The 26013-nt window shown below is 55.0% G+C and overlaps 2 protein-coding genes across 2 annotated transcripts; both read right to left on the reverse strand.

The window, feature by feature from the left end:
• Positions 1-1352: 1352 nt before the first annotated feature.
• On the reverse strand, positions 1353-13327 carry LOC150043435 (uncharacterized). The gene is made up of 15 exons (XM_090322282.1): positions 13174-13327; positions 9132-9222; positions 7625-7725; positions 7263-7495; positions 6658-6805; positions 6269-6424; positions 4107-4221; positions 3956-4026; positions 3434-3568; positions 3029-3202; positions 2847-2907; positions 2572-2726; positions 2177-2319; positions 1917-2008; positions 1353-1810 (listed from the first exon to the last, which is right to left on the reverse strand). Exons 1-15 carry the CDS (start codon positions 13249-13251, stop codon positions 1794-1796), a joined length of 1770 nt encoding a protein of 589 aa, XP_090178408.1. The 5' UTR covers positions 13252-13327; the 3' UTR covers positions 1353-1793.
• A 7410-nt stretch (positions 13328-20737) lies between these two features.
• Positions 20738-25739, reverse strand: LOC150043436 (uncharacterized). The gene is made up of 4 exons (XM_090321958.1): positions 25728-25739; positions 25321-25441; positions 24038-24166; positions 20738-22186 (listed from the first exon to the last, which is right to left on the reverse strand). Exons 1-4 carry the CDS (start codon positions 25737-25739, stop codon positions 21054-21056), a joined length of 1395 nt encoding a protein of 464 aa, XP_090178084.1. The 3' UTR covers positions 20738-21053.
• Between the last annotated feature and the right edge of the window lie 274 nt (positions 25740-26013).

A 26013-nucleotide genomic window follows, 5' to 3' on the forward strand; every position in this document is an offset into this window, starting at 1 on the left:
GAAGGAATGGGTTTTTTTTTTTTTTTTTTTTAGCTTTCATGGGGCTTAAATTCTGGGCCTGGGCTCTGTCCGTCAGCTCTTCAGCTCTACCACTTGAGCCATGATGCCACTTCCTGTTTTCTGGTTAATTGGAGATAAGAGTCTCAGGTCCTTTTGTGCCCGGGCTGGCTTTGAACCTTGACCCTCAGATCTCAGCCCCCTGAAGGGCTGGGATTACAGGCGTGAGCCACTGCACTTGGCTAGAATTGAATGTTTCTTGCTTTTTCAGGAAATGTCTCTCCACCTGTCTCTGGCTCTCCTCCCTTCATTCTTCAGCATCCTTGGTTCTGCACCACCATCTTGTACCAATCTCTTTCCTGTTTCTCGGCCTAGTCTCCTGTCTGCCTACCAGGCAGTGTCACTGTCCTCTAATTCTCCCTGTTCCCTACCACACGAGATGACCTAAGTGGGAAACTCACAGCACTTTCTTTTTTTTTTTTTTTTTTGCCAGTCCTGGGCTTGAGCTCAGGGCCTGAGCACTGTCCTTGGACTTTCTCAAGGCTAGAGCTCTACCACTTGAGCCTCAGCACCACGTCCAGCTTTTTTCTATGTATGTGGTACCAAGGAATCGAACCCGGGTCTTCATGCATGCTAGGCAAGTACTTTAACCACTAGGCCAAACTCCCAGCCTCACAGCACTTTCTTGACTCTGTTTCATTTCTGGTTTGTGACTCAGCTGAGCAGCTCTTCCCCGGCTGACAACCTCAGGTGGGTGCTGCCACCGGGTTACAAACTGGGCAGCTGTCCACAGACAGGGAAAATACCTTGTCAGCTTTACAACCTTCCATCTCCACTCCCCCTTGCCACGAAGCTCTTAATTCTTAATGTAGTCTACCTTGGTACCTTCCCCTTTCTCTCGTATTTGTGTGCTCCGCCTAAAAATAACTTTCCATAAAGAACAAAGCCTGTCATCTGCAGGAAAATGGATGGAACTGGAATTCACTACACATCCTGGGAAGGAGGCCACAGGTGGAGTCTAGATTTAAGATTGATCCCCTCCTACCACAGAGGCTCCAGGCAGGCTTGCAATACCCAGCTGGAAACCCGGGATTTGATCAATGACTCTGTGCTAATCAAAATAGTGAATGATTTTCTCAGGGGATGAGGCTCCTGGCACAGCGGTGGGTTCAATCCCCAACACTGACAGCACGACTGTAGCAGACTCAGTGGCCTCGGCCGCAGCGGGCAGCATGGCACTGGGTCAGCAAACCAGTATGGGTGCTTAGGACTAGGTCTCCCCACAGAGAGGGTGAGAGCAAAGCCCTGGGACTGCCCCCCCTCCAACAGGCGGTGACTAAGACCAGAGGGCCAACTACTGCTACTCCTTTATTTGTGTGTGAAAAGACGGGAAAAGAATAAAATAAAAACGACACAACTGACACAAATAAATCACCAGGGGAGGGGAGGGGATGAGAATGAAGGGGAGGGGAGGGAGGTGGGGGCAAGGCCCAACTTGGGCAGGGGAGCCAGCGATCCGCATGCCTGCGTCTCTCCCCCGACGTGGGCAGTGTGGCCCCTTTCTCCTGGCCGCTGTCCGGTCCCACCTCGTGTCCCCAGCCCCTCGGGAGAGGGTGGTTTGAGGCTCCCCCCAGGCTGGTGCAGGACTCGTGCAGTGGGCCAGGGCCAGGATCAGGCCAAACACAGGGAGAGGGTCAGCTGTCCGCTGCTCCTCGAGGGAGGAGCTCAGGGAGGGCTGACCAGAGGGTGGACCGGAGCCCAGCACCCGAGGCCCGGCACTGGCTCTTCTTCCAGCCTCAGGCAAGAGACAGAACTGGGGGGACAGCAAAGGGCAGGACTCAGAACCCCAGCCTCCTGAGCCACAGCCAGGCCCCCTCCCCTTGTCATTGCCCACCCCCCTCCCCTGCCCGGGGCCTCACCAGTCAGGGCCTCCAGGGCAAAGTACTTGACATCCACATCTTGGTCCTGGGTCAGCTTCTCCAGGACTGGCTTGACCTCGCTCTGCAGGGTGCTGCGGGCAGAGGGCAGAGGCTGCAGTGTGAAGCGGTCCGGTGCCCGCACGGAGAACTCGGGAACTCAGGTCAGAGCTGCCCTGAGCCAGGGCTGGGGTCCTGCTCAGAGAGGAGGCAGAGCCATAGCTGCCCCCGGTCCCCAACAGGCCTGGGCCGTGCGGCCTCACCTGCCGTCGAGGATGGGCCCGATCTTCTGCAGGGACTTGGCCACGTTGAAGCGCACGTTGGCAACCGGGTCCCCGGCCATGCGCACGACGGTGGGCAGCATGTGCTTGGTGGTGATGTCCTGGCCGCACACCTCCGACAGCACCTGGCGTGGGGCGCTCGTCAGCACCGCCCGGCCCGGACAGCCCCGGGGGACTGCAGGGAGCTGCTCGGACCCTGCCCAGCCGTGACTGAGGTCATCTCCCCACCTCAGCCTCAGCCCACCTCAGCCCTCTGGACGCCGTGACCTGTCCACCCACCCAGCCTCAGCTCTGCCCCAGCCCTCCGGGACCCCATGACCTGTCCACTGCCAGGCCTGGGTCCCTGCGGCCCGCCCCCCCCGGCCGGCAGTGCTCACGTTGACGCAGAAGAGCGTGGTCATGCGGTGCAGGTAGTTGGGGTCCCCCGACATGGCCAGCACCTTGGGGATGATGGTGGCGTGGGCCCACTCCTTCCCGAACTTCTCCACCAGCTTCTTCAGGTTGCTGGTGGCTGCCTCGCGGATGGCGTAGACTGTGGTGGCGGGGTAGGAAGGGCGGGGGAGGCCTGGTCAGAGGAGCTCCGGCCCCCATGCCAGGCTCCGCCCAGGGCTTCACCCGCCTTGGGGTTGGCACCCCGCCCAGTGGGACTCACCGTGGTCCACCAGCCAGGCCATGCACAAGGAGTTGAGCTTCTCATCGAAGAACTCCACTCCCTGCAGGAGAGGAGGTGAGGCTCGGCCTCGCCGGCCCTTCCATCCCCCCCCTCCCCCCCCCCCCCCCCCCCCCCCCCCGCCCCAGGGCCTTGGCCTTGGCCCTGGACCCAGCCGCACTCACCAGCTGCCCCGCCAGCAGGGGCATGTACTCGATGATGGCGAGCCGCACCCTCCACTTGGCGTCCTCCGCCAGCTCCACGATGGCGGGCAGCAGCGACTGCGACAGCTGCCGGATGCCGATCACCTCGTTGACGCAGTCCAGGTTGGAGATGATGTTCAGCCGCACCTCCGGGCACTGCGGAGGACAGCGCCGTCCGCGCGGTGAGGGCGCCGCCGCCCGCACACAGGACCAGGGCCGCCCCCGGGCCACGGACACCGGGGGAGGGCTCGGGTCTCACCCACGCGGTGCCCAGGGGCCACACAGCAGGTGCTCCACACTCTGCTAAAGGAGGTGGAGTTGCTTCTGCCTCCCAGGCCCCTTCCCCGCCCTCCACGGGGAGGCCTGCCCACTGGAGGGGGGGCTGACCTCGTCCTTCAGCTGCGCCAGGAAGAGGGGCAGGAGGTGCTCGATGGTGTTGTCCTTGCCCAGGATGGGGGAGAGGCCCATGATGACGGAGGCCAGGGCGGACTTCACGTGCTGGTTGGCGTCTGACACCAGCTCCTGCCAGAAGCAGGAGGAGGAGGAGGTGAAGGAGGAGGTAGAGGAGGAGGAAGGCAACATGGAGGGGGAGGGGAGGAAGAGGCGGACAGGGAAGGGGAGCAGGAGGAGGGGGAGGGGGGAGCAGGAGGAGGGGGAGGGGGGAGCAGGGTCAGGCCTGCAGCAGCCCAGGGCTGGGCCTAGGGCAGGGGGTTTCATGGCTTCCTCCTCCACCCGCCAGCTGCAGCCCTGGGTGGGGGCCTCGGGGGGGGGGTGGTGGTGGTGCGGGCTCCCCTTGCCAGCCTGAGTGGAGCCACTTCAGGCCCCGTGTGCTCCGGGTGCCCTGCCTTTCCACAGCCCGTCCTGCGGCCTCTCTGGTGCCAGGCTGACGGCCTCTGCCAAACCCGTTACCTTGATGCACGGTAGGATCTGTGTCATGATCACGTTCTCCCGGCAGTCCGAGGACAGGTTCTCACAGAACTCTGCAGGTCGGGCAGGGGATGAGACGACGGCCAGTCACCCCCCCAGCCCCCCACCATCGCGTCAGCGACCCAGTACCAACCTTTCACCTTGTGGGAGGCCGCTGCCCTCACCTCGGCCTCACAGTCCTTCATCAGGTTCTGGAAGGCCGGCACCAGGTCTGTCTTGGTGATTTCAGGCCCCACTGCTTTCTGGAGCTGGAGACAGACAATGGGAAGAGGGGGTGTGAGTGAGTAAAGGGGGTCTGGCAGCCTCTCTGGAATAGTCCAGCAAAGGCCAAAATCCAAGGAGAATCAGCGTGGAGACCTGGCCCGGGTGGGCTACAAAGGCCACGCCCAGGCAGATCCTCCGGCTCAGATTATCCCCCATTGGTTTTCTCTGTAAAACAGGCAATGACAGATCCTGCTTCTAAATCTACACCAAGGAGAGACTTCTCAGAGGAAGAGGCAACAATGGCAAAGAAACACGAGCAAATGCTCATCTCCCTGGCTATAAAGAAAATGCAAATCAACAGAGCCTGGAGATTCCATCTCACCTTGCTTGGGGAAAGGACAACAATGACTGCTGATGGGGGTGTGGGGAAAAGGAATCCCACTGCAAGCTGGGATGTAACCTAGTACCGGTATGCTGGATAGCCGTCTGGAGGATTCTCAAGAAAGTAAACACAGACCTTCCCTACGACCCAGACCCAGACCCAGACCCAGCCACACTGCTGCCAGACATCTCCACCCCAGCCAAGGAGTCAGGAGATGACAACGCGCTGCGCTGTTCACAACAGCCAAGAGATGGAAACAGCCCAGATGCCCCACGAGATGAGTGGGCCCCAAAATGTGTCACCTGTGCACAACGGAATTTTACACAGCCACTAGAAAGAATAGAATAATGTCACGTGCAGAGAAATGGGTGGAGCTAGAATCAATCATGTGAAGTGAGGCGAGGTAGGCCAAGGTCAGAGACGATGGAGTGTGCTCTCTCTGCTCTCTCTGATATGCACGAACTACACTGGAGTGTAGACATTCACACAGTGAATACTTTTAGGAGAGAATCACAAACGTGCAATGTCTAAGCGCCTCTTCGTGTTTATATAAAATGATATGCATACTAAAATGAATTCCAAGACATGGAAACTGAAGTGTTGTTGGTTTTTTTTTCCTTTTTAGTTGTTGATGAATCTGTGTTCTCTATTCTATGAACAGTATATTTGTGTGTACAACTTCAGGAGAGTGAGGGGGGACAGAACTCAAGGAGAAAGGGTGAAAAGTCCAGCAGTGGAGCTCACTGGACACGGATGAACATGAACTATATAATTCATGGTGGAGATGGGAGGGGGAAACTGGGAGAGATGAGGGAACAGAGGACACTGTACAAAAGGAAACGCAAGGCTGGAGAATGGCCTAGTGGTTCAGTGCTCGCCTAGCATGCATGAAGCCCTGGGTTCAATTCCCTAACACTGCATATGCAGAAAAAGCCGGAAGTGGTACTGTGGCTCAAGTGGTAGAGCGCAAGCTTTGAGGAAAGCCCAAGTGGCTTTCCTCATTACCTGACTCATGTAACTGTAATCCCTCCATACACCACCTCTACAATAGTAAACTTTGATTTATATGTGTATAATGGGCGACTCACACCTTAGTCTGCTGGCTATAAGGAGGCAGAGCCAAGAGGACTGGAGTCCAAGGTCAGCCCAGGCCAACACTTGAGGCCCTAGCTGAAAACTGAATCCACAAGGGCAGGGGTGTGCCTCAAGAAATAGAGCACTGCCCAGCAAGCTCGAGACCCAAGTTCAGAACCCCAGCCTTCCCAGATCAACACTGGCGTGCACTAGAGACTGGTTGGCAGAGACCAGGAAAGCACACGGCTCCACACTGAGGATCTTCAGGGCCTGGTGCGCCTTCACCAGTAGCATTGCCTCAGCAGAGCTCCCTGTCTGTCTGCAGCCTCTGCTCCTGGGTGGGACAAGGGCTGCCTGAGCTGCTCGTGCCCAGGACAGGGAGCCTGCCCTTCCCGCCTTCCCCGTGCCCGCCCCATTTGCACAGCCAGGGGAATGATGGCTTCCCTGGGAAATGCGCACTGCTCCAGGATGGAGTCCAGCGGGGATGCCACGCAGGCCTGTCCAACCTCACCTTGCCAAGACCCAGCCCTGGCCTCTGCCAGGGGATGTCAGAGCGCAGCGACCCCACGGGTGGACAGGCGACCCCCTCCCTCCCAGGCCTTGGTCCCTGTTCCAGTCCCTCAGGCCTCGCCTACCTCCGTGAACTTGTCGGCCACCATGTAGCGGACACGCCAGGACTTGTCCTCGGCCGCCTGGCGCAGCGTGGGCATCACCAAGGCCTCCAGGTCCTCCTGGGGCAGGAGCTGGGCGATGTTCACGCAGGCCTCCACCGCCAGCAGCCGCACGGAGTCCTGCGGGGCAAAGGGGGTGCTGAGCAGGGCGGGGCTGGTGGCTAAAGCCCCAGGGACTGAGCTGTCTGAGGGGGCAGGGCTAGCTGCCAGGGATAGGGCAGAAGCAGGGCGGGGCTGTGGGCCAGGGGCAGGGCGGAAGCGGGGCGGGGCTGTCTGCCAGGGGCGGGGCGGTCTGAGGGGCGGGGCTGTGGGCCAGGGGCAGGGCGGAAGCGGGGCGGGGCCGGCCCACCCACCTGCTCGTCTGAGGCCAGGTTGGAGAACATGGGGATGATCTCGCTCTTGACGTTGTCCAGCTCCAGCACCTTGGCGAACTCCCCCAGCTTGGACGCTGCGGCCCGCCGCACCATCGGGGTGTCGTCTGAGCAGAGGTTCCGGAAGTACCTGGGGGTCCAGGGCGCCACTCAGCAGGAGGACCGGGGAGAAGGCAGAGAGCCCGGGCCCTGGGCGCCATGGGGCCGGCGTGGTGCGGCCTCAACCGCACGAGGGGAGGTCAGACACGCGACGGGACGGACCCAGACACCGAGCCCGAGCGGCTCAGGAGCCGGCCTGGGCTCCGTGCTCAGGTCTGCGTGCTGGAGGAGGGGGAGGTGGGAGGTGGAGGGGAGAGGGGGGAGGGGGAGAAGGGAGGAGGGGGGGAGGAGCAGGGCCATCAGCCCGTCCACCCCACGGGGCAGCAGGTGTGGTTACTGCCTGCTCAGGCACCCATGGGGGGAACCACCGTGGTGAGCCCCAGCGGGGACAGCGGGGAGCCTGCGAGTGCCGAGGCGTCAGAGGGGAGGGCCAAGCCGGTGTGGTGGGATCCCCAACGGAGGGGGGGTAGGGGGAGCCGGGGACTCACTGCCGGAGCTCGGCCTTCACGGCACTGGACACTCGCGGGTAGCAGACGGAGAAGAGGCCGCAGGCCGAGGTGCGGGAGGTGAACCAGTCGCCCCCCGCCAGCCGTTTCACCAGTGGCACAAAGTGGGCTTCCAGGTCGGAGGGCGAGTGCTCGTGGGAGATGGCTCGCAAGGACTCCACTGCCTTGTCCCGCACGACCGTCTCCTCCACTGTGGCCAGGGACTCCAGGGGCGGCTGCGGGGCGGAGGGCACTGAGGCTCTGCCCGGCCCCCCGGCTCCGGGGCACCTCCCTAGGCACCCACCCTTCACCCAGCCAGGCCCCGGGCCCTGGGGGAAAAGGGGGACCCCCCACCCTAGACTCACCAGCAGGCAGTGCACGTACTCTGGGCCCCCCACCAGGCCGGTGAAGGTCCCCAGCTGCTCGGCCAGGGCCAGGAGGACCTCATCCTCATCGTAGATGGTGTCTGCGGGGCAGGGCGCAGCCGTCTCAGCCCCCCTGGCCCCGCCCCAACAGACCCAGGCTGTGCTGGCGGCACCCACCCTTTTCCTACATGGCGGGCACAGAGACAACACACAGGCTTGGTGGGGGACACTGGCGCGTGCCAGGGCCACTCCGCACCTCTCAGTGAGGGGAGACCGAGTCACAGTGTGTGCAGGGCTGCGGCACGCAGATGTCCTGTTGAGGTCCAGCTTCCACCTCAGCACTGACCTCTGCTACAAACCCTCTTCTATCTGGACAGACTCCTTGCAGCTACAGCTTCCCGGAGGCTTTCCAGGATGGGCCTCCCCCAGCGGGCCCCCAACCTCCACCCCTGGACCCCAGCTCTCGCTCAGGTCAGGTTGCTGGGAGAATCAACAACATCCCACGTGAGGGCAGTGCCAAGCCTGGCACCGAATCTAGGCCTCAGGCTCCGCTGCAGGGCAGGCAGCAGCACTAGCACTCACTGGCATTCTTCCTCTCTGACCTGGGACTTGTCACCAGCAAGCCCAGCCCAGGTCTCCTGGTACCCAGGGCTCAAATCGCCAACCTCCAGGACTGTCTTTTAAGATGCCAGTCTGGCATTTTGTTCTTAACTAATTATCATGCTGTGGCAATCAACATAAAAACAATCCTGTGTGTTCTGCAGACGTGAGGCGAGGCTTCTGCTGTTTTTGTTTTTGGCTACACTTGGGGCTTGAATTCAGGGTCTGCGCACTGTCCTTGGCTTTCTCAAGGTTAATGCTCTACCACTTGAATGAGAAGGACAGCACCACTTCCGGCTTTTTCTATGTATGGTACTGATGAATCAAACCCAAGACTTCAGACAGGCTAGGCAAGCACTCTACCCAAAGGCCACACTCTGTTTTTCTGTCAACAGCCCCAAGGCAGGAAGCCCAAGGGAGGAGAAACCTAACAGCACTCGGATGGCTCCATGAAATGCTTGTCAGGATCCCCGATTGCTCTTGGTTTCGGGCTCCCACAGCCCCTGCCCCAGTTCTTTGCATCTGAGCAGGTGAAACATTATCTGGTGCCACTGTCCTAACAGCCACTCCTATGTGTCACACTTACTAAATGCACTCAATGTCTCCAGCATGTGTCATTGGTTATGTCCACTGGCAGAGCGAGAGGCATGCCTGAAGCTCGGAGATGGACTGCAGGTCTGTGGCTGGCTTCTGGTAGACTTCTAGTGGACACCCCGCCTCCATCTTCCTCCTCCTCAGCCCGCCCTCCACACAGACCCGCAGCACATACAGCTTCTCTATCTCCACCTCAGCCTCTGTACCCCATCACCTGGGCAGGGGGGTTCAGACGCCCCCAACCCCGCCACAGGCTTCTCAAGCAGGAGCCACCCCCGGCTACCCCACTGCCCTGGGCCCCGAGAGCCCCCACCTGTAAGGAAGGGCAGGAGTTCACTCCGAGTCCTTTCCACCCCCAGGGCCAAGGCGATGGTGGACAGCTTCTTGATGCTGTTGAGGCGAAGCTAAGGAGAGAGTGAGGAGGGGGACGTCAGCAATCCCAGACCCTGAGGAGTCCAGAGTGGGAGCAGACGCTCACCCCCCCCCCCACGCCCTCCTCTGACCCTGAGCGTGCAGTTCACACGAGATCACACCCACTGTCCACTGCTGGCTAATAAGCATGTGTTCCTCTTAGTGGCAGTTGCCATGTTGACAGCATCATGCTCAGGGCCAGGCCCTGAACAAGGGACACACACTTGAGACCACGCTGAACCCTCACAGCAACCTACAGGGTGAAGCAGCTTACAGCTTCAATCTGTGAGGCTCAGCCCCGTCAAACAAAGAGCAACAGACACAGGGGAAAGCTCCTGGGAGGGCGGGGCCAGACGCAGAGCACAGCAACGTGGGCCTCACAACTGAGGAACTGAGCTGGACAGGACAGTGCCTGACTGCGTCTGCTGCTGCAGGACGAAATGCTCAGGCCTGGAAGTGTGGCTCAGATGGTGGAGCACCCACCATCAGATACCCAGTTCAAGTCCTTGTGTCAGACAAGAAAAAAAAAGAAAAGGCTTGCTTGCTAGGGGAGAGAAACGCTCACACTTCTCAGGGCCAAGGCTTTTCTGTTGACTGTGGTGGGAAAGTGGAGAAAAATTAGGGAATTTTGTTTTTCTGCCCACGTGGTCTATGAGCAATCTCCAGGTCCGGGGCCAGGGCTTGTGAACAGGGCGGCAGCGTCTTTGCCTGAGTGTGCAAACACCCTGGGATGAGTTCATCCTGAATGGAGAGTGGGCCCCAGAGCTGGCGACAGCGTCCTCATAAGCACCCACATGGAGAAGACAGATTCACAGAGGGCATGGCCGCCGCAGAGGCAGAGGAGGCTAAGGATACATCCAGAAGCCAAAGATAACCAAGAACCCCAACAGGGCCTACGCTTCAGACTTGTGAAGAACGAATCTGAGCCATAATCAGGTAAGGTGATCTGCCCCAGCAGCCTGGAGAGCAAGTCCTCCTGGCGTCCTCACACACACAGCTGCCAGGAAGTGTTCACATGAAGAGACAGGGGCAGAGAGACCCTCCCTCCCCCACAGAACCAGGCTGGGAGGGCCAGACTCCTGCCAGGGACTAGGCCAGCCTAGAGGACAGGGGTCCACAACCAGCACCTTTGACTGTACCCACTGATGGCGAAACCCTCCCCCGTGCGCGGTTCTCCAGTTGGCTCCAAAACATGGAGTGCAATGACGTCACACGGGCAGAGTTCATGACATCACTAAGACTGGGCACACAGAAGGCCTTCTCCCAATCGGCGAGGCAGAACAGGAGGCTGCAGCTCAGGGAGGAGCGGCTCCTCTGCCTGTGCTCCAGGAGTCACACCCAGTCGGAAGGCCAGGTGTGACCTTCCTGCAGAGGACTTCAAGGCAGTTAAGCATCTCTTAGGATCCCAATGACATGGAACTGATGAAACATTAGAGGAAACATGCAGCTGGGGTTCCTGGAAGACACCTGAAGTTCCAGCACTGATGAGGCTGAGGCAGGAAGATCCTAAGTTCAAGGCCAGCCTGGGCTACACAGTTAAGACCCAGTCTTAAAAAGCAAAAGAAAAGTGAGGCTCTGGTGGCTCACACCTGTAACCCTAGCTACTCATAAGACTGAGATCTGGGGATCATGGTTCAAGGCCAGCATGGGCAGAAAAGTCCAGGAGATTCCTATCTGCAATAAACTACTCAGAAAGAGATGGAAGTGGTGCTGTGGCTCAAGTGGTAAAGTGCTAGCCTTGAGCACCAAGAGGCTCATGGACAGTGCCCAGGCCCTGAGTTCAAGGCCCAGGTCTGGCAAAAATAAGAGAGAAGAGAAATGAAGGAGAAGAAAAATGAAGAACAAAGAAGAGGGAGAGGGGCTGGGCGGGGTGGCTCATACCTGTCATCCTAGTTACTCAGCAGTCTGAGATCTGAGGATCCTGGTTCAAAGCCAGCCCTGCACTAAAGACGGTGAGACTCCCATCTCTAATTAATTACTAGAAAATAGGAAGTGGGGCTGTCGCTCCCTGAGCTGAAGAGCTCAGGGACAGTGTCCAGGCCCAGAGTTCAAGTTCCATGACCACACACATACACACAACATTGGAGAGGGAAGGGAGGAAGAGAGAAAAAGAAAAATACTTCCAATTTGTCATATATACTATCTCTCTCTGACTCTTTTGACAACCTATGGTTCAGGCGGTAAAAGAATTGCAGCAAAATTATGTTCAATGCCAAACAAATGTGCAAAGACACAGACCTACAGGGATACCAGCCAAGTACTGCAAACACTGCTGGTCACCGAGATGGGTAGTGAGCATGGAGGTGTTGGTCACTAAGCTGGGTAGAGAGCCTAGAGGTGCTTGGTCACTAAGCTGGGTAGAGCCTGGATGTTCTCGGTCACTAAGCTGGGTAGAGAGCATGGGGGTCCTCGGTCACTAAGCTGGGTAGAGAGCCTGGAGGTTCTTGGTCACTGAGCTGGGTAGAGAGCATGGGGGTGCTGTCACTGGGCAGAGAGCATGGGGTGCTATCTCTGGGTAGTGAGCATGGGTTCACCGCTATTCCAGGGAGGGTCCCTTAACAGATCTCAACTTCAAGGGCCTGCAGTCCCAGTCTGACCACTCAGCAGGAGCCAGGTGTTATGTAAACAAACTGGCTGCATCCAGGACTGGATTCCCAAAAGCAGCAGTGGCTGAATCTGGTCCATGGGTTTTGCTTTCTTGACCCCTGCACTAGCCATGCAATGTTCTCTCCAGCCTGAAATGTTCCCTAAGGAAAGCCATCGGGAGAACCACCTAGTTTCCCCTTCTCCCTGCTTTGTCTTCAGGTGAGCTCTCAGCCTGCTTCTCTGTGGGGCTGTGGGGAAATGGACACAGGTCAGGGCCACAGGAGGAGAGCAGCAGCCCCGAGGACAAAGCGATGGCCAATGACAACCACAATCGCCACCGGACGGCCAGTCCTAAGAGCAGCCAGCATCTACTGGTGGCTTCCTGTGAGCTTCCCCGGGCGGGCGATTCACAGGGAATCCCAGAACGGGCCAGGCCTCCTTCAGAATCCCTGTGCTCATGCCGAGAGGCGCCTGCAGAACGGTGGGGGGACAGTGAGCAGAACCGGACGGGCACCTCAATCCCAGCACGGCCTGTCACCGTGAGGCAGAGGCGCTCCAGGCCCTCCCAGCCCTCCTGCTCAGCCGCCACCCTCGGCGAGCGGCCCCCCGCTTTCTCCTCACTTCACTCTGACTTCCGTAAACCTGTGCTCCTCCCATCACTCCCGACCCTGTCACCCGCTTCTCTTCCAGGGGCCCGCGAGCGGGGTGACGCCCGACGGAGACCACCGCCCTGACCACAGAGCCAGAGCCGCCGGCCCCAGCCCGGGGCTGCGCCGGGCCGCGCGGGCCTCTCCCTGCCCAGCTTTCACCGCGGTAACCTGGGGCCCAGAGGGAGGCCGGGCCGCCCCAACCAGAGCAGCCGCGCCCCGGGCCCCCCGCGGGGCGGCCCCGATTCCTCCGACCACGCGGTCCGGGGCGGTGGGCCGGGGCCCCCGACGCCATTCCCCGCCCAGTGTGGGCCGGTGTCCCCGGGAGGGGCCCGAGCCCCGCGGAGGAAAGCGCGGCCTGCGCCCGCCCGAGGGGGACCCCTCGGGGCCGCTCCCAAGTCACCCGGCCCCGGCGCGGCCGCCCCCCGTCCGGGCGGAGGCCCCCAGGCCCGGATTCCGGGCCGCCGCGCGCACCGGCCAGGCCCGGGACCCTCGAGGCCCGCCCTGTTCCCGCCCCCCGCCGAGCCAACACCCAATCCGGGACGCCGTCTGTGGAAGCCGGGCGACCCGGAGAGATGAGAGGCGGACGCTGATTGGCGGGCGCCCACTTGCGCCCCTCCCAGCGAACGCCGCGCTCCTCCGCGAGGGCCGTCCCAGGCCCCGCCAGGTCCCCCTTTCCCGTCGTCCCCGAGACCCCCGCAGCCTCCAGACCTGAACATCCTCGTTGCGGAGCTCGTCTATGAGCACCGCAATGGGGTAGAGCGAGTCGTCGCCGTCGGCCGCCGCCATCTTGGCTCCGTCCCCTTCCTGTCAGACTGCGGCCAGCGCTGTGCTGAGGCCCGGGTGGGGAGGGGCAGAGCGGGAGGCGGAGGAAAGGCCGGCGTGGGGATGCCCAGGGCACTCTACAGGGGCTGCCCCACACTCATTGGCCGCCCTACTTCCACGGCTGCATTTTTTTGGTCCGCAGAAGTGCAGTCCCGCCCACTGCCCTTTTCCAATTGGTGGAAAGAACGACATTGGCTTGCCAGTCAGCTGGGGGCGTGGAGAGGAAGCGGAAGTGCCCAGCATCTTCGCGACCAAGAGTGTACCCACCCACGTCGCTACTAACGACGGCTGAGACGAGCAGCTCCCTCGGGCCAATCACGGGCGGGGGTGGGCGGGGACAAAGCCTCGCCCTCGGGCAGGTTCCGGCGGGAGTAGCCGAGGTCGGTCGGTTGCTGGGGTCGCTGGCGGGCGGTGAGGTCAGGGCGCCCGGAAGGGCCTGCGGGGTTCGGCTCGTCGCGATGAGGCTCCCCGGGTTCCCGCCGCCGTCGTGCGGGAGGAGGCCCCGAGAAGGGCGCCTTGCTCTGCTCCCCGAATACAACACGGCCTCTTGAGAGGTGGTGTGGGGCCCCGTGGGGCCGCCTTCCTCCTCCTCCTCCTCCTCCCCCTCGGGCTCCGGAGGGCCGAGCTGGGGAAGCGCGCGTGCGCGTGCGCGGACGCCAGCCGGGGCCGCCGCCCAGGGTCCAGGCCCCGACCTTCAGGGTTTGGGGATTTTTTCTTCGTGATTCTTGTTGTTTTGTTGTTCTGGGCTGGTGTTCTACCCTTGAGCCACAGCTCCACTTCCAGGTTTTTTTTTTTGCTAGTTAATTGGAGCTGAGAGTCGCACAGACCTCCCTGCTTGGGCCGGCTTTGAACCGTGACCCTCAGATCCCATCCTCCTGAGAAGCTACTATTACGGGTGTGAGCCACTAGAGCTGTTGCTGTTTTTTCTTGTTGGTATTGTCTTTTAAATTTTCTACCCCCAGTCCTGGGGCTTGAACTCTAGGCCTGGGTACTGTCCCTAAGCTTCTTTTGCACAAAGCTGTACCACTTGAGCCAAAGCACCACTTCCGGCATTTTCTGAGTAGTTTATTAGAGACCCGAGTCTCACAGACTTCCCTGCCCAGGCTGGCTTCAAGCCTTGGTCCTCAGATCTCGAGAGTAAGTCACCAGCCCCAACTAACCATTCCCATATTTAGAGTCTCCAGAACCTTGTACTGGGTCCCCAAATTTCTGAATAATGTAGTTTTATTTGTGAGTACGCCTAGGTCATGGAGCAACAAACATATCACAGAATGTTTTCAATTATAAAGTCATGCAAGCCCCTATTTCAGAATTGTCAGCTTCTAATGTTTTATGTTCTCAACTCATGCTCTGCTGGAGCCAGCGGGCAGGGAATGGGGATTCCTGACGCAGGGATTAAGGACTTGGAAAAGAAGACAAGAAAAAGATGGGGTTGGGAGGACTACAGCTCAAGGAGGCTGAGAGCTTAAGACTGTAGCCCCATTTATTTCAAGTTCCAACCTTAAATACTTTTCTTAAAACCAGGATACTGCCAGCAGTTACGTTTGTACAAAACAGCAATCAAGACTCAAATAGATTAAAATGAGAAGCGATTGACATAGCCCAAAGTCATCATGATAACAGCTTACTTCCTTGTGTACTCAATTGTGCAGGTTCAAGGTCACTCTGACCCCATACTCGGTCCCCAACAATGCTCAACCTAGAACATCACGGCTTTCATCCTGTACACACAAAGAGCCGCTCTAAAACATTCAGAGGAATAACGCTTCCCCGATTGTCCCTTAAGACCACATGCATGCTCTGTTGATAACAAGATCCTTTGTTTCTGACTCCTGAGAGGCACTAGGCACTGAAATACCTGTCTGTCAATCCAGCCACCCATCTAGACATAGATATATGACCTTTTGGGCAAGCTGGACCGGGAGAGGGAAGAGCAATATATTAGACAGAGGAACTTCCTGGACAGGCATTGGCAGATAGAACTGGAAGAAAGAAGGGAGAATTACTAGGAAGTTCCTGGCTGTTCCTTGGTGGGAGATCCCTCCCTGTGAGTCAGCATTTTGTAGCTTTAATCAAGGAAAGCCTGTTCACCAAGCCTTTTCTCAGAGTGTGCTTTCTTTGCCAGGTGCTGTAACACTGAGAGTCAACATACCACAGAGACCTGTGGTATGAGGAAGCCTGAATAGGAAGCATAATAGATCCCAGACCAAGAGCACCTGGTTATCAGCCAAAACTGTTGGTATTGTAAAGCCCAGATTTGAGGTCCTCAAAGACCACCAAGGAGCCAAATCCAATATAAACCCATGAGAGTCTTTTTATTGCAAGTTTGAGCCTGGACTCTCAACTGTCACTGACTCAACAGATCAGAATTGAGAGCCCGACCCTTCAGTTAGCAGAGTTTTTATACCATAAGGCACAAGCTGAACACATGCAGGTGACCAATAAAATGGTAACATTTCAATCAACCTGGTTTCTTGCCTTTGTTCTGCTATCAGAAACTTACAGGGGGAAATCGAGAGGGGGTCCTCTTCAGTGCACCTCTGGAATCTCAAGTCTGTTGATGAGGTTGAAACCTGAACCCTCTAAAGGGTGGAGCCTGATCTGTCTATGTCTGGGTTACATATGGAATAAATGGAGTTATCACCCGCATGGCTTGCGACGCAGAGGATGGAAGTGGAGAAGAGGGGTGGTGTTGGCTTGCGTGCACCGTGTGGTATTCTGGATTGGACACCAGAAAATGGAGCAGGGCTCAATTCCTTCTTATGTCTACCTTCCACCCATAAGAGCTCTTTGTTCTGCTGCTCTGGGGTGCGCGCTTGGGCTCAGTTCTGAAACACCCCCTCCTATTGGCAGCCCCAGACAATGAGCCTCCAACCACCATGAACTGAGCTCCTGTGATGAGCACAAGCTGGGCCTGGTGTGTTGATTCCTGCCTCCTGGATGAGCTGGGCATTACTTTTTGGTTCACAACTCCTGTTCCAGTTTTGTGGTGGTATTGGAGACAGAGTCTCATGGACTTGCTGGCTCAGGCTGGTTTTGAACTGCGGTCCTCAGATGTCATTCTACTGGATAGCTAGGATGACAGCATGAGCCGTCAGTGTTGTGCCCTGAGACGGGGTCCCCAAAGAAAACCACATAGAGGCGTCCAATATGCAAAAGCAAGGTTTATTGCGGGTTACAAGTCAGGCAGGGAGCCCTGAGAGGAGCTGGTAATCAGGGTTTACACAGTCCTTTTAAAGTAAAAAATCACAGGTTTACAGCTGGCTGGTGGTCGAGTGAGATAAGGGGACTTCCCAGGCTGACGTGAAGTTCTCACGCCCGGTTGAGTCCCATTCAACTGTCAGAGAGTAGTTTTATGGCTTGGGAAACAAATGTTATACATGTTATACGTGCAGTCTAATTTTGACACAAAATAGGCTAGTTCCTGGAGCTTATGGACACCTGTGCGAACAATGGCTGACTAGGGCTCAGAAGTCCTGTGTGTGCAGCCTCTGGGCCCTTGGAGATTTTTCGAATCAAAGGTTTTTTATTCTGCTTACTGGAGGGGAATAATTTTGGGTCTGGGGGTAGTTATTTTTCATCTCTACAACCAGCACCAGGCACAAGAGCCATGTTTTCACGTGGGCCCTAAGTCCCCACATCTCTGAGGATGCCGACCTCTGGTACAGAAAGCAGAGCCCACTGAGATAATCAGAGCCTGGGACTGAAGAGCGGTAGCTAAACTGAATGTAGTTAGACTGAATCCATCTTGTTAAAGCAGCCTCCATTCTGTAAGCGTTAAGTTCTGAGAAATCCCCTCACTGCCTCTTGTCAGGAGAACTGTAAGATGCTCCATCAGATGTTTACTCAGAGCTCGCAAGGACATTCAAAGGTCATCTCTAAGACAGCAGCTGTGTCCCACAGCCAGCAAGGACACCAAAAACTAAGGCTCTGTGGGAAACCATAACATCAAAACGAATAAGAAATTGTGGGATGTTCCTATGTACAGGTTAATTAAAATATGAGGCTGTGAGAATGAAAGCTAAAATGTGTTTATTCTGTACTCTAAAAGCTGTGTTAATTCTGTACTCGGAGCCTCCAAGCATCACTGGTTTCTAAGGCACAGAGGACCAAGCTCGAGCTTGCTAATAAATGGCTCTTTGTTGCTTGCATTGGTCGTGGACTCTGGTGGTCTTGCAGTGGGATTGTAAACTTTGGGCACAACAGGACGGCTCCCCCACTGTGGGTCATACAGGCCCAGAACTGAATGAAGGCAGCCTGCAATGTGCCCTGCCAGTCAGCAGGTGGCGATAGCAACGTGGAAGGCCTAATGCCTGAGGGGGAGAAATCTTGCCTGTGGTGCAACCAGTCTGGCTGCAGTTTCGTAATATTCATGATCAGAACCCTCCATATGGAGGAAAAGGATGTTTGATTCTCTACGGGAACTTGTGCTTAGGAGAGTATGATGCTTTTTTTTTAGATGGTTCTGATAGCCCCACCCTGTATTCCTGCCACTGAAAGCAGGTGAAGGTCTGTGGAGTTTCCCCCTAAAAGAAGGGAGTCTTCACTTAGGGTCCTTGGCTTCCATTGTGGAGTAAGAATTTCCACACGAGTTACAATAGTAAGATAACTAGGTGGAGCTGCATTAAGCAAGCAAGCAAGCAGATCCAAACAGAAAGGCTGGGGCACATTCTAACAGCCTCGGGTATTTCTGTCGTGAAGGCAGGGTGTCCTCTACACAGCTAGGTGTCTCATCTGTGATCATTCCTGGGGTTACACTTTCTGAGTTCTGGAAGGTTTGGGCACTCTTCTCTGGTAAGAAAAGAATGCATCCTGCCCAGAACACAGATCCGCCGCTGGCTCCCCTGCTCAAGTTGGGCCTTGCCCCCACCTCCCTCCCCTCCCCTTCATTCTCATCTCCTCCCCTCCCCTGGTGATTTATTTGTGTCAGTTGTGTCGTTTTTATTTTATTCTTTTCCCCTCTTTTCACACACAAATAAAGGAGTAGCAGTAGTTGGCCCTCTGGTCTTAGTCATCGCCTGTTGTGGGGAGGGGAGCATGTCCCAGGGGTTTTCTCTCACCCTCTCTGTGGGGAGACCTAGTCCTAAGCACCACACCCTCTCTGTGGGGAGACCTAGGCCTAAGCACCCATACTGGTTTGCTGACCCAGTGCCATGCTGCCCGCTGCGGCCGAGGCCACTGAGTCTGCTACAGTCGTGCTGTCAGTGTTGGGGATTGAACCCACCGCTGTGCCAGGAGCCTCGTCCCCTGAGAAAATCATTCACTATTTTGATTAGCACAGAGTCATTGATCAAATCCTGGGTTTCCAGCTGGGTATTGCAGCCTGCCTGGAGCCGCTGTGGTAGGAGGGGTCAGTCTTAAATCTAGACTCCACCTGTGGCCTCCTTCCCAGGATGTGTGGTGAATTCCAGTTCCATCCATTTTCCTGCAGATGACAGGCTTTGTTCTTTATGGATTTGGGTTTTGGGTTTTTTTTTGCCAGTGATGGGCCTTGAACTCAGGGCGTGAGCACTGTTCTTGGACTTTCTCAAGGCTAGAACTATACCACTTGAGCCACACCACCATTTCCAGCTTTTTTCTATATATGTGGTACCGAAGAATGGAAGCTGGGTCTTGGTGCATGCTAAGCTACCACTCTACCACTAGGCCAAACTCCCGGCCCCTATGGAAAGTTATTTTTAGGCGGAGCACACAAATACGAGAGAAAGGGGAAGGTACCAAGGTAGACTACATTAAGAATTAAGAGCTTCGTGGCAGGGGGGAGTGGAGATGGAAGGTTGTAAAGCTGACAAAGTATTTTCCATGTCTGTGGACAGCTGCCCACTTTGTAACCCGGTGACAGCATCCACCTGAGGTTGTCAGCCGGGGAAGAGCTGCTCAGCTGAGTCACAAACCAGCACTGCAGAGACGTCAACCTTCACTGCCCTCAAAACAGACATTTATGGGAGGGACCAGACCTGAAAGGGAGCCCCAGTTGCTTCACTCACGAGAGCAGGGGAGACATCAAACCCAAGTTAGGCTGAAGAGATAAAGAACATCGCCATATGCCAACAGAGAGCATCAGATTTATACTGCTGCCACCTCAGTGGAGCGAGTACTACTAGATGTCCACAGACCAGTAGGTCCAGATGAGGTTAGAATGTTGACTTGATATCCCTCTCTCGTCACATGATAGACTGTCCAGCCCCAATTCAGGAATAAGACTTAAAGGATTAAGTGAAGGAAGAAGTTAAGAAATTCTAGAATCAAAACCATAGCATGACTTGCCAGAACCTTTGGGATGCAGCAAAAGGTTTTTCTGTGAGGGAATTTACGGAATTCTGCGCATGCCTGACATGAAACTACAGTCACAATGTCTCCAGTATACAACCAAATGATGAAGCACAAAGTCCTTAAAAACAAACCAGTACTTGGAAAAATAATCGTAAGTCACTGATGGCTGGCACTTAGCTGTAATTGCAGTTACTCCAGAGGCTGAGATCTGAGGATCTCAGCCAGCAGAAAAGTCCATGACACTGTCAATAAAGTACCCATAAAAGCCAATGAGCACTCTACCAGCTGGACCCTTCATCTGGAGTAGAGGTTATGAGGTTGTGAGGTTAGTCAGGCCTCCAAGTTGGGCATGAGACTCTGGGAAGGGTGGACTCCCTGGTGTGTACCAGTTATGAGAGATTTTCTCTTTTCTGTTCCTGTATGTTTACATGTTTTGTTCTAGATTTTTTTTTTGCCAGTTGTGGGGCTTTAACTCAGCCTGAGCACTGACTTTTCACTCTTCCATTTGAGCCACAGCATCACTTCCAGCTTTTTCCTATGTATGTGGTACCAAGGAATTGAACCTGGGTCTTCATGCATGCTAGGCAAGCACTCTACCACTAGGCCAAACTCCTGGCTCCTTGTTCTAGATTTCTTGGTGAGAGGATCCTGATGGTTAGAGACTGCTTCACCACCGTCTTCTCCATCTCCAAGGAGAAAGTTTTCAAAAGTTTTCAATTGAGCCCAGAACTGGTGCTTCACACCTGTAATCGTGTCTCCTCATGAGACATGCACATAATTCACCAGCAAAAAGCTGCACCTTCAGCAAAATAGGTAACAGATAGCGTCCAGTTCTCGCACACTTCCTACCTGGGTCGGCGCCAATAAAGTCCTCAGATCCCAGCCTCCTGAGTAGCTGGGGTGACAGATGACAGCCAACAATGCCCAGCCAACTATCATTGTTCTAATTGTTATTTATGAAAAATGTTTAATTTTCCTATGCAACCACTCCTTGCAATATAAAAACGTGTGTGGCACTGGTTTTACTTGGGTGTCATTGCTATTTTCCCACACAATACCCTAACGGTGTAGAGAACAACAACGAGGATAAAGAGCGTAGCGTTATCATTTGATTGTTGTCATGGAGAATTGGACAGAAATGAAATAAAACTTGAGAAATCAATTGCTCAGAAATTCATTTTGTTAAAGAAAGGATATTTTATTGATCAAAACATGGATACAGTCTGAATATAGATAGCAGCAGTTCTGTATAATTATCCACAAAAAAATGCCATGCCCTACTTTTGAAACACTTTTCTCCATCTCAAAAGATGAACTCATCTCACTTGAAAACGGGTCAGCAGTCTTTGTTACTCGACAGCCACGGTCACTCAGCGCAGGGCGGCCATTCTCCTGCATCACCGCAGCCACATCTGCCTTCCTTGCCTTAGCAATCCCTGGGGAATAGCCTTGGAGACCGAGGGGCAGGGGGGTCAGACTGCGCCCTGCTGGCCTCACTTGTGGGGCTTCTGTTTGTAGTGAAGCCTGCGATGGCACGTGAAGTTGGAACGCCGGATGCACACCAGGCCACATATGTCACACACATATGGTGGCTCCCCAGAGTGCGACTCTTGGTGGCGCACGAGATTTGTCTTCCGTGCAAATGCCTTCCCGCACTCTGGACACCGATGGGGCTTGATTCCTGTGTGGATGGCGCGGTGGCTGCAGAGCTCTGTGCCGGATTTAAAGGCTTTCCCACACTCGCCACACTGGAACGGCCTCTCCCCCGTGTGCGTCCTGTGGTGGCGTTTGAGGTCATTTTTCTGTGTGAACGCCCTCCCACACTGGGCGCAGCGGTATGGCCTTTCTCTGGTGTGTGACTTGTGGTGTTGAGCGAGGGTGGCAGCCTGGCGGAACACCTTCCCGCACTGAGCACACTCATGCGGCGTGCAGTCGGTGTGCACAGCCTGGTGGGTCTCGAGGGCGGCTTGCCCGTCAAAGGCCTTGCCACACATGCACTGGAAGGGAAGCTGTCCCGTGTGCGTCTTACGGTGCTGGGAGAGGCTGGAGGCATAGCTGAACGCCATCCCGCATTCCGTGCACCTGTAAGGCTTGAGGCCGGTGTGCACAGGCTGGTGTGCGGCGAGGCTGGCACGCGAGCGGAAGGCCTTGCCACACGTGGCACACTTGAACGGCTTGCGGCTGCTGTGCACAGCCTGGTGCCTGGAGAGGCACTTGTGAAAGTTGAAAGCCTTCCCACACGTGTCACACACAAACTGCCTCTGCCTCGTGTGCGTATCCTGGTGCTTGGTGAGGCTACAGAGCATAAGGAATTCCTTGCCACACTCACCACACAGGTAGGGGCTCTCCCCGGTGTTCCATCTGTGGTGCTGCTGGAGGTGGGAGATCTGTCTGAACACTTTCCCGCACTCTGCACAGAGGTAGGGCTTCGTGTCACTATGGCATGGCTCGTGAACCAAGAGCTCAGAACGTGAGGAAAACGCCTTCCCGCAGGCAGTGCACTGAAGATTCTTCCCAGTGCGGATCTGTAGGTGTTGGGCCAGGGAGGAGGGGTGGCTGAAGGCCTCGCCATACTCCTGACACTTGGAAGGATTCTCCCCAAGGTGGACCATGGGTCTCTGCATGTCTAAGGGAGAACACATGGAGGCACCGTCACCTCTGGGGACAATGTCACCTGCGGGGACAACGTCCGTCTTCCCACAGGAGGGGCTCCCCTGAGGGGGTGACATGGGGGGGCCTGGTGAGGAAGGACTTTTCCACTCTAGTCCTCACCCCTGGCCCTTCAGGCAGACACAGCTGCTCCTGGAGGTGCCATCCCAGCCACGTCCTCCTGGGCTGCCTCCGCACGGCACTCCCGCCCTCCTGCTCTCCTCTGCCACCGCCATCTTCTCCAGGGACCACGAGCTCCCCGTCAGCTCTGCCTTCAGCGTCTCTCCACTCCCACTCACAGTCCCCGTGTCTTTCTGGACTTCCTTGCAGGAAAACTCGTCAGTGCTACCATCTTTATGACTTTGGGATATTTTTCCTGTCACTGCCTGTGTTGGGTGGTAATTCTTTAATTACACATCTAGGGGAGATATATGCAATATATAAAGTTTCCATCTGATTAACCACAGATGCTGAAGGGCAGAATACCATGGAAAAAATTACACACGGAGGAACCATATTTACTCTATGTAAAATCCAATATTTAGGAATAGGATTCTTTCACTGGAAAGTATATCAGATGGAAGAAATTTAAGAGAAGGTAAGTTTCTTTTCAAACAGCCTGTGAGGAAAATATGCATTGATAGGAAAACAGGATTCCTTCCCCTCCACCACACCAGGGTCCCACAGTGCACCAAACGGCCAAAAACCATATGGTTATATCAAAACTGAAGAGGAAAAGAATGCAACATACCGACTATGCCCAAATAAATGCCACATAACACACAAGATACTGTAATGATTCATCTCATTTACAGACTGAACTGGTAATTTTGAATGGCAAAGCTGGGTGGGGGGGAGGAAGAATTCAATAAAACTCCAGAGAAGAAAGGAAAAACACCTGTAATATGTGCTATAAACTGCGTATACCCAGTCACAGAGAGCATATTTTAACATAAATAATAGCTACTAAGCGGGGGAGGGGAAGGGAAATGGGGACCATGTCCTGAGAAAGGGTATCAATGTTTGTGAAGTTATGCACCTTCTATCTAGTGAATATAATGTAACCCTTCTATTAATCACAATAAAGAAATTATTTAATTAAAAACATAGCTACTGCTTATGTTGCAAAATACATGTGGATTACACTGACATGGTAGACAAGTTACCAAAAAGAAAAATAGTAACCCATGAGAAAGATGAAGAAGTAATTTACTATTAAAAAATTAAAAAAAAAATAAATAAGCCTGGCGAGGTGGCTCATGCCTGTATTCCTAGGTACTGAGGAGACTGAGATCTGAGGATAAAGGTTCAAAGCCAGCCCGCACAAAAGGACTAAAGACTCTTACCTCCAATTAGCCTCTAGAAAATAGGAAGTGGGGCTTGGCTCAAGGGCATGGTGGTAGCTTGAGATGAAGAACTCAGGGACAGCACCCTGGCCAAGTTCAAGCGCCATGACCCAAGGGGGAATAGTAGGGCGCCTGTAAATCGTAAGTACTCAGGAGGCTGAGATCTGAAGACTGCAATTCAAAGCCAGCCCGGGCAAAAAAGTCCCTGTAAGACTCCTCCCCAATTAACCACCCGAAAGCCAGAAGTGGAACTATGGCTCAAGGGGTAGGGCAGTACCCTTGAGATAAAGTACTCAAGGACAGTGCCCAGGCCCAGACTCATGTCCCACGACTGACCCAAAAAATAAATAACAACAACAAAAAGAACTTGGGTTGAAGAAAATATAATTGGAATATCCAGCCATCTAGCACACGTGTGCTACAGGAAACTTCCATTGGTGTCCAGCCTCCCCAGCTCCGCCTCTGCCCATCTGAGCTCTTACCTGCGCTCCCACCTTCAGTGCCTTCCCATCCCTTCAGCTCCCCTGGTGTGTTCACATCACTCTGTGCCACCCAGGGCTCTTCCCCAAGCTCCAACACGGAAATCACACTCTCGCTGGGAGGGCAGATTCCTGTTTATAGAAAGGCAATGCACTATGGACTTTCTGGAAGCACCAGTGCCACACACATGAGAGAAGGGGCCATTCCATATGGATGCCTAAAGACAATTCACACATTCCCCAGACTGCCTCCACAAAAGCAGTGAAGAGGATACTTTAACATGCAGACCACAATGAAGGAAGTAGCCAGTCAGAAGTGCAAGGAAATCTGTATGCTCAAAATGTGTTGTGGGCTGAGTGGGATTTCGTGTGTACTCCCAGCACTGAGAAGTGCAGGAACAACTCAAGGACAGCCAGAGCTACAGGGGGACCTTTTCTAAGAAAAAGAAAGAAAAAAGAGGAAGCCGGATGCAGTGGCTCACGCCTGTAATCCTAGCTACTCAGGAGGCTGAGATCTGAGGATCAAGGTTCAAAGCCAGCCTGGGCACAAAAAGGCATCTCCAATTAACCTCTAGAAAATGGGAAATGGTGGGCTGGGAGTTTAGCCTAGTGGTAGGGTACTTGCCTAACATGCACAAAGACCTGGGTTGCATTCCTCAGTACCACATACATAGAAAAAAGCCAGAAATGGTGCTGAGGCTCAAGTGGTAGAGCTCTAGCCTTGAGAAAGTCCAAAGACAGGGCTCAGGATCTGAGCTCAAGCCCAGGACTGGCAAAAAAAAAAAAAAGAAAAAAAAATGGATGGAGCTTGGCCCAAGGGTAAGGTGGTAGCCTTGAGCTGAAGAGCTCAGGGACAGCGCCCCAGATGAGTTCAAGCCCCATGATCCACCCTCCCCCCCCCAAAAAAAAGGAGGAAGAGAAGGAAGGAAGGAAGGAAGGAAGGAAGGAAGAAAGGAAGAAAGGAAGGCAGGCGGCCCACAGTGCTTGAGATGGACTTTAGCGATAAGGCTCAGCTCCATCTCCTAGCATGAACAAAGTCTCAGAGAAGGAAAGGAAAAGAACAGTGAGAAACAGAGAAGGAAGAAAAGAAATCAACAGAGAAGCCTGCCATAGCTGACATGCATGTGGACGCGCTTATGCTGTGAACATGGAGATGCATGGCACAGAAGGCAGGACAGAGGCGGCCACCTTCAGGCCTTTTCATCTGTCAGCCTCTACGCCTAGTCATGGAACCTGGGGCTCTCCAGACATCCTGGCAAAGACTTGTGCTGGGAGGTCGTCCTCACCCAGGGAGACCAGGTTCCTGTAGTTGTCCAGCATGACGTCCCTGTACAGAGCCCGCTGAGCCGGGGTCAGGCACTGCCACTCCTCCTGGGTGAAATCCACGGCCACGTCCCGGAATGTCAACTATCCCCAAGAAGAAAAAGAAAAGCATTTCACCAAGAAACATCCATGGACTCAGAAAAGGTGAAATCAGATGAAAGTATAGTCAGATGCTTATCCTGACAAAGCAATCAACACACCAGGAACAGGAGGAAGATTTAGGATGTCAGGTTGTGATGGAATCTTTGATATGACACTAAAGGAAAAAGCTATGTGGAATGGTGCATCCCAGCATTATTTTGAGAAAGGACACATGAGAACCTGTGTTAAAAGGAGGTGGGGGGAGAGAGCACCAATTGCTCAGGACTACAATCTTAGCCATTCAGGATGTATAAGATATGAAGACCACAGTTCAAACCCAACTGGAGCAGAAATGTAGTGACTCTTACTTCCAATTAACTACAAAAAAAAATGCAGAGTTGGAACCTTGACTCAATTGGTAGAGCAGCAGCCTTGTGCAAAAAGGCTCAGGACAAGCTGGGCGTGGTGGCTCACACCTATAATCCTAGCTTCTCAGGAGGCTGAGATCTGAGGACCAAGGTTGAAAGCCCATGGGGCACAAAAGAACCAGAGACTCTTATCTAAAATTAACCTCT

The sequence above is a fragment of the Megascapheus bottae genome, chromosome 31, assembly GCF_031878675.1.
Source record: "Megascapheus bottae isolate mThoBot1 chromosome 31, mThoBot2.hap1, whole genome shotgun sequence".
Lineage (NCBI taxonomy): Eukaryota > Metazoa > Chordata > Mammalia > Rodentia > Geomyidae > Megascapheus > Megascapheus bottae.